At 38.8% G+C, this 14,286-nt stretch overlaps 2 protein-coding genes across 5 annotated transcripts in view; both read right to left on the reverse strand.

Moving 5' to 3' along the window:
* Window positions 1–1,491, reverse strand: part of LOC127455550 (ras guanyl-releasing protein 3-like) — a 74,659-nt gene extending 73,168 nt beyond the window's left edge. Inside the window, exons 1-2 of one of the 3 annotated variants that reach the window (XM_051723541.1) lie at window positions 1,461–1,491; window positions 1,240–1,324 (exon numbers count right to left, since the gene is read on the reverse strand). The gene's annotated coding sequence lies outside the window, so the exon portion shown is untranslated. The other 2 variants (XM_051723542.1, XM_051723543.1) reach the window with 2 other exon arrangements.
* A 4,491-nt stretch (window positions 1,492–5,982) lies between these two features.
* The window catches only part of LOC127455548 (latent-transforming growth factor beta-binding protein 1-like), a 180,663-nt gene continuing 172,359 nt past the window's right edge, over window positions 5,983–14,286 (reverse strand). For both annotated transcript variants that reach the window (XM_051723536.1, XM_051723537.1), the window contains 5 exons: window positions 12,914–13,051; window positions 12,003–12,170; window positions 11,484–11,642; window positions 11,114–11,263; window positions 5,983–7,233 (listed from right to left, as the gene is read on the reverse strand). In XM_051723536.1, the coding sequence (XP_051579496.1) occupies window positions 7,061–7,233; window positions 11,114–11,263; window positions 11,484–11,642; window positions 12,003–12,170; window positions 12,914–13,051 (788 nt within the window). In that variant the 3' untranslated portion in view covers window positions 5,983–7,060. The remainder of the gene's footprint in view (window positions 7,234–11,113; window positions 11,264–11,483; window positions 11,643–12,002; window positions 12,171–12,913; window positions 13,052–14,286) is intronic.

Genomic DNA, 14,286 nt, shown 5'->3' on the forward strand with positions numbered 1-14,286 from the left:
TGTTATAATTTCTAACTTATGAAAGCGCACCAGAGTTATTTATAGTGAGCACGTTTACATGCACGTACACCGATTAAGCCAACAATGTATAACGCCATGTAAACACCTCAAGGTGTTCCTTTATCGGGGTAAGGTCATAAACAGTTTAATCATCAATCAATCGATACAGGTCGATTTTTTCTCATTACCCTGATTTCCTGTGTTGTGTGTATACCTATTTAAGCTTTGACCTCAAAAGCAGGAAATAATCTGATGATTTCAAATGTCATGTAAATGCAGTTTTCTTGCATTGTCTGATTATTTGAATACATTATTGATTACGTATTGTATAGGGTCTGAATAGGGTCCTTAGGAGCCTGTAAAAAATATTAAGGTTGATACCCGACCTAGGCAGAGAGCTCTGATATATTTATCCTAATTTAATCAGCAGTTTGCTTTATGGAAAATTTGACAAAACAATGATGGATATCTGCCTTTTTTCCACGAATTTACTAGTATGCGATATCTTCACCCGTATATAAAAAACAAATAAAAAAAAACAGAGTTTACAAAATCAAACACACGCTGAATAAATAAAGTTTATGCTGAGTGAGATTGAGCTAGTGAAATAAACTCAAAGAGAGGAAGCATGTGTGCATACTGTATGTTTGAAAGAAAGAGTCAGTGCGTGTTTAAGAGTCAGAGAGAACGAAGATGCCCTATCTATCTATCTATTTGAATAAACTAAACACACACCTATAAAAAAAAAGCATGCACACTCACATCTGCACAACATAACGGTCAGGCTGACCTACTATCAACTCACTCACAGGCTCACTCACTCACACACACTGAGAGTCCTGTCGTCATCAGGACTGACAAATCAATTTCAGCGATTCCTTCACTGCCTCTTTTAATCACGCAAACACAACGCAACATGACACAGGAAAACTAAATATGAAACACCATCAAAAACAAAGTTTGTGACCTTGGATTTCCACTGTCAAATCTTTTTCATGTGAAATGTCCTTCTGTACTCTACAGATTATCAAAGTAACACCATCTCACAACAGCTCACACATATTTCAGTGAGTAAACTACACAATCAAGCAAAACTCAAGCCAAATATGTCAGTTTATCATTACTAGTTTGTGTATAACCACAGGACAACTGGCTTCTCATAGACGTGAACTTGAATGTATTGCACTCTTTAAACAGTCTGTTATTTTATGTGATTAAATCAAAGAAATGAGTTCTTACCTGGCCGTGGAGATAAGTGGAGCTCTTTTGACTCAGCATAGGTGTGAATCAAACAGTGTAGTTCTTTGCAAGTTCAAGCCTCCTTCTTAACAAGAAAGAAAGCAAAAGGAAAGCATGAAGGATGTAGTCTGTCAGAAGCAGCACACACTATGTTCAGTTACATCAAAGCCTGGAGAATCAACAAGAGTGTGGTGTGCAAGAGCCGAGCATGTGATACTGACCCGACACAGATGCACAGTGCCGCTCTCCTCCCGTCTGTCTCTCTCTGGCACTCCCCCTCTCTCCACTCCTCTTTCATTCAGTCCCACCCATCATTTCCCTTCTGTCTGTCTTCACTTCCCTCCATCAATCAATCATTCTGCCATTCTTCCTTTTCCACTTCCTCTCTCTCTCTCTCTCTCTCTCTCTCTCACTACACACACACACACACACACACACACACACACACACACAATTCCAGTACAACCACAAAACAGTTACAAGCAGAAAGTGACATCACCACTTGACTGTGGTGAAATTCCTTATAAATTTTTTTTTTTTAAAAAATACCATGGCACAGTGATGTTATTAGATGGCAATACCATGGTACTAAATATGGTGTTCTGCTGGTTACGATGCCTGTGATTAATTTCAGGCGCAAAGCAAAACATATCAGACACAGATGCACACACTATCTCAGGTACTGTATGAGTACCATGTGTAAAGTATCATGACACTTACATTTACTTGAGGGTGTTTCAAAGAATATGGTATAATGGTAGTGTCCTAAAAAAAAAAAAAAAAAACTAAAACCATGATATTACCACGGTACCATATCTAAAAAAGATTGCAATACCATACTTTTTGTAACGGGTGAATACTGATAGTTTTCTCACAGACATACTCTTTTGTCAGATAGTTTCTGGAGACACATTCAGGTCAATTCTCTGTCACATCCCAAGTTAATATGCTAGACATTTTGTACCGATACAAAAGTAAGTTGATTGTACCGATGATTTTACTGTGTCTCTGTAGCACTCCCAAAACATTCCTGTCTAAGCCAAAGAGCTGGTGAGGTTTGAGCGGCACATCCAGCTCAACATAGAAACATTGGCTCAGCCAGTGGTTTGAGTTTGGGTCGGACGACTATCTGTTTGTACAACAAATGGAAAATGGGGGGAGTTGAAAACAGCGATTACTTTTGCAATACGGTTTCTGCAAATGGCACAGAAATTACACACTTCATCTTTAAAGGGATAGTTCACCCAAAAATGAAAATTCTTGCATCATTTACTCACCCTCAAGCCATCCCAGATGTGTATGACTTTCTGTCTCCTGCTGAATACAAACCAAGATTTTCTGAAGAATATCTCAGCTCTGTTGGTCCTTTCAATGCAAGTGAATGGTGCCCAGCAATCTGAAGATCCAAATAGCAAATTAAAGCAGCATAATATTAATCCATATGACTCCAGTGGTTAAATCCATATCTTCAAAAGCAATATGATAGGTGTGGGTGAGAAACAGATCAATATTTCCTTAAATCCTTTTTTATTATAAATCTCCACTTCACTTTCACTTCTGAAAGTCACATCAGAGACTATTTAGCAGAGATGGGCCACTTCTATTAAAATGAATGGGAGAAATTGGAACACCCAACGGTCAATATATGTAGAAAGGAAATCCTGCCTCACAGGTAAAAGAGCCAATCACCTTTTAGATACAGACATCGCCTGTCAATCAACTCGATAACGTGCATGCTCATTAGGTAAACAAGCCGGGAAAATTGTGCATTATCTGAAATAAAGTAAAAACATTTATTATTCCAGTGTTGTCAGATTTTATTGCTGATTTGAAATATGTTCTTTGATCATAATCTTGACCAATCGTTTTTGAGATTTCGGTGTTCCCCCATTCAAGTAGATAGGAGCTGCACTGTCATGGCTGGAAATAGCCTTCCGAGAGCATTCCAAAAATGGCCAAAAGTGGACTGAATTGCTAGAAACACTTTGGTCACATGTGGCACCTGTGTAGTTTCACTTTCATGCATCTGAAAATTTATAGTAAAAAAAAGAACTTAAGTATAGATCTGTTTCTTACCCACACCTATCATATTGCTTCTATAGACATGGATTTAAGCACTGGAGTCTTATGGATTACTGTTCTGCTGCTTTATGGACCTTCAGATTTCTGGCCACCATTCACTTGCATTGAAAGGACCAACAGAGCCAAGATATTCTTCTAAAAATCTTTGTGTTCAGCAGATGAAAGTCATACACATCTGGGATGGCATGAGGGTGAGTAAATGATAAGAGAATTTTCATTTTTGGATTAACTAACCCTTTAAGTTCATTCTCTTGTTTTTATGTGCTGTGAGGAAAAAGATAGACAAGCATACAGTGCATCTGGAAAGTATTCACAGTGCTTCACTTTTTCCACATTTCATTATGTTACAACCTTATTCCAAAATGGATTAAATTCATTATTTTCCTCAAAATTCTACAAACAATACCCCATAATGACAACGTGAAAGAAGTTTGATTGAAATCTTTGCAAATTTATTAAAAATAAAAAACAACACAAAAATCACATGTACATAAGTATTCACAGCCTTTGCCATGACACTCAAAATTGAGCTCAGGTGCATCCTGTTTCCACTGATCATCCTTGAGGTGTTTCTACAACTTGATTGGAGTCCACCTGTGGTAAATTCAGTTGATTGGACATGATTTGGAAAGGCACAAACCTGTCTATATAAGGTCCCACAGTTAACAGTGCATGTCAGAGCACAAACCAAGCCATGAAGTCCAAGGAATTGTCTGCAGACCTCTGAGACAGGATTGTATCGAGGCACAGATCTGGAGAAGGGTACAGAAAAATTTCTGCAGCATTGAAGGTCCCAATGAGCACAGTGGCCTTCATCATCCGTAAATGGAAGACGTTTGGAACCACCAGGACTCTTCCTAGAGCTGGCCGCCTGGCCAAACTGAGTGATCAGAGGAGAAGGGCCTTAGTCAGGGAGGTGACCAAGAACCCGATGGTCACTCTGACAGAACTCCAGCATTTCTCTGTGGAGAGAGGCGAACTTTCCAGAAGAACAACCATCTCTTCAGCACTCCACCAATCAGGCCTGTATGGTAGAGTGGCCAGACGGAAGCCACTCCTCTGTAAAAGGCACATGACAGCCCACCTGGAGTTTGCCAAAAGGCACCTGAAGGACTCTCAGACCATGAGAAACAAAGATTGAACTCTTTGGCCTGAATGGCAAGTGTCATGTCTGGAGGAAACCAGGCACCGCTCATCACCTGGCCAATACCATCCCTACAGTGAAGCATGGTGGTGGCAGCATCATGCTGTGGGGATGTTTTTCAGCAGCAGGAACTGGGAGACTAGTCAGGATCGAGGGAAAGATGAATGCAGCAGTGTACAGAGACATCCTTGATGAAAACCTGCTCCAGAGCGCTCTGGACCTCAGACTGGGGTGAAGGTTCATCTTCCAACAGGACAACGACCCTAAGCACACAGTCAAGATAACAAAGGAGTGGCTCCGGGACAACTCCTTGAAAATGTCCTTGAGTGGCTCAGCCAGAGCCCAGACTTGAACCCGATTGAACATCTCTGGAGAGATCTGAAAATGGCTGTGCACCGACGCTCCCCATTCAACCTGATGGAGCTTGAGAGGTCCTGCAAAGAAGAATGGGAGAAACTGCCCAAAAATAGGTGTGCCAAGCTTGTACATCATACTCAAAGACTTGAGGCAGTAATTGGTGCCAAAGGTGCTTCAAAAAAGTACTGAGCAAAGGCTGTGAATACTTATGTACATGGGATTTTTAATAAATTTGCAAAGATTTCAAAAAACTTCTTTCACGTTGTCATTATGGGGTATTGTTTGTAGAATTTTGAGGAAAATAATGAATTTAATCCATTTTGGAATAAGGCTGTAACATAACAAAATGTGGAAAAAGTGAAGCGCTGTGAATACTTTCCGGATGCACTGTATTGATTAAAGTCTCAAACACAAATCCCACAGATATAATGACAAAACCTAACAAATCCATTACATCAGTGTGACATGACATGCAGAGGACTTACATTACTACTGCTTGTAATAGTAGAGCAGAAAAACACACCTGCAGTCCCATCACCGTTACTGAGTCATAATAGTTGAGTTTGTACCATTGATTTCTATAGGAAAACAATTGATGTGACTTCTCACACAAGACTATAGCTCAACTGAACCATTATTTTAGCCTGCGGCATGGTTTGAGTGCTACTGTATACAGGCCCAGTGCTTTTATTGGATGGTCCAGTGCTGTGAACACTCTTGGGTGTTCTGCTGGTTGGAGACCTGTGAAAAGCACAGTGTAATACAAGACATAAACTGGCCCAAAAAACGTATTTGGACACTTAAGCCAGTAAAAATGCACGGATGCCTCTGCATCAATTAACAAAATAGCAAACCAAGTGGCATTTATTTTAAAGATTAAAAGAAAACATTTCACAAAAATTTATTTGTTTGGTTTCATAAGAACAATTTGTAGTTTTTTCAAAAGACAAAAATTATTTTGACACTTTCTGGTTGTCATGTATATTGCAATAAAATTAATAAATTTTTAGGTGACTTCAGTGTCCAAATACTTGTATATGTCCCATACACAAATGTTGTGCGCACATTGTCAAAGCAAAACATAGACAAAAATGCCTAAGTATATGTGAATTCATGTAGTATATAGTATAAACATAGACTACACAATATACATAAGCATGTATAAACATCACAATCTCTGATTTATTCAAGACATTATATGGATATTCAGAAGGTATTTATTCATTTACAAATTACATAGTTTTTTTATCAACTCTTCAGTTTAAATGTACAAAAGAAAGAAAGAGAATGAAAACAAAGATCCCACGGCTGTTTAATAGCAGCTTTGCAACCTGGCAAGACATTTCGCCAACTCTACTGAATGCAGTGAAAGAGTTCTGTTTAAAAACATATCTGAAAAATACATAAAGGCACTTCATTTTATTATTTTCTTTTCAAAGAAATAAAATAATAATAATTTCTAGAAGAAAGGTGAGGTTAAAGGTCATGCCTGCTCCACAGGGCAGGTATCTGCAGTGGACCAATGTTCCAGACACAGAGAATTAGCTGACGTCTGTCATTAATAAAAAGCAGCTCATATAAAAAGCTTATTTTAAAGACTTGACACTGACAACATGTTGTGCAATGAGTGTGGGTGTGTTTGTTTCCTATAAAACTGTGTATTGCAGGTTTGTGGTGTGGTCCACCTCACAAAGATGATAAGGAGAAAAAGTATAGCTGAGAGGAAAGAAACACAGGAAAAGAGAGGGGGAGAGAGAAGAGAGAGAGAGAGAGAGAGAGAGAGAGAGAATAAGACAATATATGATTTAGATACAGAGAAGGAAAGAATGGAGAGGACAATGAAAAAAGAGAGAAGAGAATGAGAGAGTTTAGCTGTTAAAATATCCACACATACGGTGTCTTTGACTGGGTAAAATAAAGCAGTCCCCCAGCTTAAATTCATAGGGTTTGTCAGTTTGCTAAAAAATCATCTCTCTTCACACCTAAAGTATTTCTATTTTCTAAGACAGAAATAATAACAAACGTACATAGACCAATAAAACAAATATTTTATACAGTTCTCTTGTAGACGCCATAAGATAGCACATTAAACTCTTCATCTCAAGTAGAATTTTTTTTTTTTTTAGTTTTTTTTGTGTGTTTGTGTGTGTGTGTGTGTGTGTTTGTTTTATACAGTGCAGAGTATATGGGCCTTGATTAAATAAGAGTGTTTTTAGTATATCTGGCGCCCTCTGGTGGTCACTCCCTGCTCGTGCTTGTTGCATTCTGTCTGTGAGGCACACAGTAGTTGTGCTGGGCGGAGTGGATAAATCCCGGCAGACACTCACACTTGTATGAACCCTGCGTGTTGATGCACTTGCCGTTCTTGCAAAGTGACATCTTTGAGTTCAGCTCTGAGCATTCATTGATATCTGGAACAAGGGGAAAAAAAATGTTAGAGAGGAGTGGATTGTTTCACTTTTGCTCAGTGGATTTACTTCTGTGGAAAAACACTCTCTGTCACATTGCTGAGATTCTGTTTTAAACACTTGTTTCTTAACTGTGTGGTGGTAAGATATTAAAGGAGTTTTAATACATGTTAAGCTCAATCAACATAATTTGTGGTATAATGCTGACTACCACAAAAAATCATTTCAAATCGTCACTCCTTTATAAAAAAAATAAATAAATAAATAAATAAAATTTAAATCGAGGTTACAGTGAGGCACTTACAATGGAAGTGAATGGGGCCAATTTTGGAGGGTTTAAAAGGCAGAAATTTGAACATTATAATTTTATAAAAGCACTTTACTAAATTCTTCTATAAAAACTTTTATAATTTTTTGTGAATTATTTGAGCTGTCAAAATGTTTAAATTATGTTACAGTGATACGTTGTCATGGCAATGAGTTGTAAAATTGGATATAACTTCACATAAAAAATGTAAGCAAGCGATTTTATCACACTAAAATAAAGTTTCAGTAGTTAATACAATCCTGCATTGGGGATAGTGTAAACGTGTTTGGCTCGCTGTCCTGGGCGAAGGGCACGAGGCTCAAGACTTGACCCGAGCTCGAATACCCCCCAAAAAAGCCAAGAAACGGGACAGCGAACCGTTAGCTACGGAGCCTTGTAGTACTAAGTGATATGTTTGGGGAGAGATAAAATTAACTACAATGCCTCCTATTTCCCCCCCCAAAAAAGATGAACCTGGGGGCGCTTGCTAAGCCTTGTGTGTGAGATGGGCAGAGGTGCCAAAGATGATAGAATGAGCGGAGCTGCTAGCGGAAGCAGCCTCATGCTAGGGTCTACTTGGGGGATAGGAAACTGGGACTGGGGTAACAGACGAATAGTTGAGCCGGGATCGTAAAAGGGGATCCCCTGTAAAAGCCCTTCTAGGAAGATATCACGTGATTAGGTGTTGTAAGACACCTGCCAACACGCTTGTACAAATGTTGAGGGAGACATGATTAAACACAGTGTCTGCGAACACCTTAAACTTAATTGTTTGCTATATTAAATATCTGGAACATATGTGAAGCAATGTCAGGATACATGCTTCATGTGCATATGTACATCATTTAAAGTTGTGATTTGTCATTAAATTAGAAGGCACCTGAAACTAAGTACCAAGATGAATACCATAGTCTGATGGTGTATGGCTTCGAGCTTTGTAGATTGTTCTCCAACATAATGCGAGTAATTCAGTTAACTCTGTATTATTGGCAAGAGGTGACTCGTCTCGTTTTGACGAGGACATACGAAATACTTTGGAGTTTGTGCCTGAGAATTGGATTGAATAGATACTATATGGGCGCCGTTTGCAGTAGTGTGGTGAATAAATACGACTTATTATATTGATAACCTGTAATAAAATCTACAGAAAAACAAAATATTGTGAGGATGAAGCAAAGTGAGGATGAATCATCCGGTGCCGATTTCAACTCTTTAAGCTTGAATGGAATGCAAGATTATGACAGGTTATTGAAACACTTTTAAGTCATGCAGCAATTAGGTTCTATGTTCAAGCTTTTTAAGAGTTTGTAATCCAATGATTCGGGCAAAAGTGATGGATTGATTTCAGCTTGGTGAAACGTTTGTCCTGGGCGGGAGGAGAGAAAGTCATGTTGTAGTCTAGAGATGAATAGAAGATTGTAGAAGCACTTGCTTCATAGTTATCGGAGCTGCGCGGCGAGCTCGAATGCTGCGAGGTGGCAAGAAACATTTGCGGAATGATTCATGAACAAGTTGTGACGCGGAGTGCGACCCGCTGTGGCTTGCGGAGCCGAATTCGGCTCGAGTCTGTTCGGACAGAAGCTGTATAGCCATAGTGAGCTGTAGCATGGTCAGAGCGGATGCTGCTGCGGTAGCGAACTCACGCTAAAATGTCAGCACTGATTTGGAAAGATGTTTGTAATTAGAGCAGCGGTCGTTTGAAAGGAAGTTCGCTTCCAAATGGAATTAATCACACTCCAAAGGGCACTTTGAAGGGAGAACAATCATGATAGTCAATCATCGAAGGGAATAGGGCATGGGAACGATCACTGAATGGAACACGCCCTAAACGAGCTGCACAGTGAGGTAATCAGGCTAACAGGAATCAGCTGTGTGGGAGAACCGGATTGAAACACTGGAGTGTATTGGAATAATGTTTGAATTAAATTGTTAATCTTTTGATTGCCTCGCGTTGAAGTTGTAATAAAGCTCAAGTGGCATGAAGCCGGAGCAGCGGCCAATCGCGGTGGAAAAAATAGGATGAGAGGACCTGTGTACAGCCATAGGGGGCTGTACAAGAGGTTTACAGCAAAGCAGTGGCCTGTGCGGAAGGCAGCCTCGATGCCAGGTCTGCTTTGGTGAGGAAAGATGAGAATAAAAGACAGCCAGCGGTAAAATTGGCAGCCAGCGTTGCCACAAAATATGAATGACGTGGGTAAGTGGGCGGAGCCAAATGCCTGAAAGAATCGATGCCACAGTAAGCAGCTGTTTATATACGCTTACTCTCGCAGTGTGATATGTCGGATTAAATGAACTTGCTCCTCCTGAACTTTGTTTATGAAACTCCATTTAACACGCTTACTGTTTACATTTTGTGGCTATACTTTTGAAACGGTAAGTATTTTAACATTTACGAATTGGCCCCATTCACTTCCATTGTAAATCGAAATTGTTAATCAGCATTACGCCACAAATGCTGTCAATTGAGCTTAATTTGTATTGAACCCAGAATATTCCTTTAATCATGACAATCAATTAAACTCTTCCCTGACAGGGTAAAAAACATGCTCAACCACCAGTAATGAGAATTTTTGGGTCACAGACAAAACCACTCTGCATACTGTATATAATTTAATTCAACTTTGTTCTAAAGCTCAGCTAAAGGGATATTTGTCCTGATGCATTAAAAATGGGACAATGCTTATCTCCAAACTTGTATTATATTTTGCGAAGTCCATCTGGGGTAACTAAAAGTTATAATCATTTTGACAAAATATCAATTGAGCCACCGAATTTTCAAAATGTAAAACATTTATACCACCGTATGCAACAGTTTTGTCAGAGGTCCTGAATGTAACCCCCCTGCCCAAAATAAATAAATATAAAGGCAAAATGTAACTTAACAATAAATCATAATAATTGTACATAAGAACCCATTACACATGCAAATACAACAATGACTAAAGGTATGCTCTATCTCCAAAGCATGCAAGCATGAGTAACGAGATCTCATCAGTTCCATTCTGTCATTTGAGCGGTGTGGTTTACTCCTCTAAGTAATGGTATATAATATTTTTTGTTCCGTTTATATTTCTTAACTTTATAAGCAAAAAAGCGGCATTTAAGCAACACCTGTTGACGTAACATGTATGTCAAAGACATATACTTATCTATTACTTGCTATATTTTTGTCTGTGAGTAAAACAAATTCTGGTTGTATTCTACTCTTTGAGAGCTTTCCAACAATATATGACACATGGCTATTTGATCAGTGTGATGTTTTACCACTTACAATAAAATGTAAAGTGCAAAATCAAAACAGTACACTTCTGACTTTTAACTGCAAATTTCAAAGCACTTGTTCAGTTTTGGTCATAATGCCTACATGCATTGTAAAGTACAGCTTCTAAGCTTTAAAACTATACCTATTTTGTGTTGGTCAAGACCGTAGTATATTTATATTATCAATATTTTGATAATTTTTTTTCTCTGCGGGCACCCGGCCCATCTGAGCTTTAAGGGTAAACCAAATCTGAACCTGAGCTTCTCTCACCCAATTTCTGAAAAACTAGCCCTACTCCTTCCTGTGAGACTCACCCACGCAGGCCATACGGGACATGTCGAGAGTGTATCCATCAAAACAGTCACAGGTGTATCCCTCCTGTACCCTCACACACCGCCCGTTTTCACATCCGTTCAGCACACCACACTCCTCTGCTCGCAATCCTTCAAATGCATCATATGGACCTGAGAGAGATGTCAATAAAACCCTCTCAATCTGTTGGAAAGCAACAGCTATAAACTTTGACTTTATAGCATAAGATAATGCACAAAACCAATGTATCAAATTCAGAAGATAATCTTAAGGGAACTGGCTAATTTATAATTCATTAGTAAGAAATGGGGGATAAAAAACAAAGAAGGAATGAGAGTGCATAAGTTAAGGATCTGAGCTGTGTTCACTTACCTTTTGGTTCTTCATAGTCATCATAGGGGGGTAGCGTGTCATCAAGGTTCAGAGGTTGAGGGTCGTATTCAGGGCCGACTTCATACTCATGAACTGGGCCAGCAACAAGAGCATCTTGACCATATGGCTGACGGATATTGCACATAGTGGCATAAGCAGCTGGAGGAAGATAAAAGAGAAAGAGAGGGAGAGAGAGATATTGAACTTCCTTTGATTTATTGTCTCAGCAAATGTGGAGGTCTATAATTATTACAGGGCAGCCAGATATGTGTGTAATATAGGTTGGCAGGTAAGAGCAAATACATCTTGAATTATAATAAAAACTAATTTATCACTGTAGATAAAACTGCATCACTACTAATTAAATACATTCAAACATCCTACACATAAACTCTCCAGAGTGAGAGAAAGAAAAAGAAAAGGTGGTAACTTTCAAAGATATACTGTAAGTTGTGAAGCCTCAACTTTCCAGATAAGAGATTTGTGTGTGTGTTTTGATGTGTAATTGTGAATGTGTACCTGTATCTTTCTTGGGGCAGAGAGCACAGTCCATGCCCCAGGCCTCTCCATATAAACAGCAGCACTCTGTGAATGTGGTATGTCTGTTGGCAATTGGTCTTGTGCAGGTTAGTCTTTCTGTCACTGTCTCCCAGCAAATACCTTCATACACGTCAGCTTTTCTATGCTCTGTGAAAAAACAAACATATGCACATTGGTGGTGTCAAAGAAAAAGACAACTAACGAATCTAAAAAATACACTTGTTATTTAGAATCTAGGAATATGTTTTAATGTTGTTTGGTGTAGAGGACAATGACAAACCTTCATTAAAAACAACATAAATTGCCTTGTACTGCTTTATATATAAAAATAAACAAAGCAATGGCAGATTTTTTCTAACAGTCCACTAGGTAGCAGTATGACACTAAGTGGAACTGCTTCATGCTCAAGACAAAATCATATTATGACCTCTGAAACTGCTTGTGCAGAGTACAGCACCATGAACTTTGTACAATTAAGGGTTTAGAGTTTAGGATGTAGAGTTTTTAGATTGAGGATAGAACATGAGGTTTAAATTACAGGGTTTAGGCCAGTGTTTCTTAATCCTGCTTCTGGAGGACCCCCTCAAACAACGCACATTTTTATTTTTTCGTTTTAGGAGGGCCACGTCTTGCAAAATTTACTTCCAACCCTGCTTGTTTACATACCTGCCTGTAATTTTCAAATAATCTTGAAAACCTTGATTAGCTGGATGATGTGTATTTGGTTAAACTCTTTAGGATGTGGCCCTCCAGGAATGGAATTGAATAACCCTGGTGTAGTGTTTACAGTATAAGATTGGGATATATAGAATATAGAGCTTTGGTGTTGGGGTGTAGGGTTTAAGATACATAGAATTATTTTGTTGGCAGTTTAATAGCAAGACTCCTACCTGCCACACCCGGTGAAATGCAGCGCGTGTTGTCGAGTGCAAGAACCAGAGGAGGAGTGCAGAAACACTGATATGAGCCGTATGTGTTCATACATTCACCATCTATACAGTTAAAATCATCCAAACATTCATCAGTGTCTGCAGAGAGAGAGAGAGAGAGAGAGAGAGAGAGAGAGAGAGAGAGAGAGAGAGAGAGAGAGGGGGGGGGGGTACAGAGAAACAAAAGATAAACAAATACATTGAGCAGGATAAATTGCTCTCAATACTCAGTAGAGAAGAAAGCAGTGATTTCCTGAGAAACAAACTTTCACAATTTCAGTAAATGGGTAGATCACAAATAATCACTCAAACACACAGTGTGGGTAATATAATGTCAATATGCTGTATATACATAATACAGTAGAATAACAACACATTAAATGCTCACAAAATTGCTGAAATGCAATGAACACTTACACTTGAAATTACATTTTCTCCATCTTATGGGGTTTCAATGTTGCTGATTTGTGAGTTCCCAGCATATATTGCAACATGAATAAATTATGTGATTAGTGTTACAGGTCTATTTGTTGCTGTTTGCTGATTTACTAATGCTGTTATTGTTGTTTTTTGTTGCCACTGTTAGTTAATTGTTGTGCCAAATTATACTTGCATGCTTTGATTAATCAAATTAATCATGTCACTTGTTTGCAGAGATTTCTCATTTTATATAGGTGTATCAACATTATTACAAATTAACAGGTTGAAGCTCAGCAAAAATGGAAACTCAGCAGAAATGGAAACTCCACACATGTCCATTGAGCCACGGTCTGCTACGAGAGAAGCTGTAGCACTTATGATCTAAGGCTACGTTAACACCGCAGCTGAATGTGGCCCAGATCTGATTTTTTGCTCAAATCTGATTTTTTTGTTAGGTTGTCACATGACAATTTAAATGTAATCGGAGATATACGTTTGGTGGGGCTTGACTCAAGGAATCAGAGGAAAAACTAGAATTTAGATTCTAGCCCTTACAGTTGCAGAGATATGAACACAAATGCAAAGGTGCTTATTATAGCGCCACCTAGTGTCTGACGGATGTGTGTGTGGATGCCTGAGTAGTTGGGGGATTTGGAACCATCCTGCCAAGTTTGGGATCTGTACGACTTACGGTCTCTGATGCCCAGACAATTTTGTGTCAGAAAAATAATAAGAATAAGAATAAATATAGCCGCAAGCAGCAATCATCGGGGTCCAAGCACATGTGAAGAAATGGCAAAAATAATCAGAATTAACAGTCCTACAGACTGCGAACATGGTGACCACTATTGATAAATGTGTGTAACAGCGTGTCTTTTCTATTGCAAATTCAGACAAATTGGCCATCAAACAAC

This window comes from Myxocyprinus asiaticus, chromosome 17, assembly GCF_019703515.2.
Source record: "Myxocyprinus asiaticus isolate MX2 ecotype Aquarium Trade chromosome 17, UBuf_Myxa_2, whole genome shotgun sequence".
Taxonomy (NCBI): Eukaryota; Metazoa; Chordata; class Actinopteri; order Cypriniformes; family Catostomidae; genus Myxocyprinus; species Myxocyprinus asiaticus.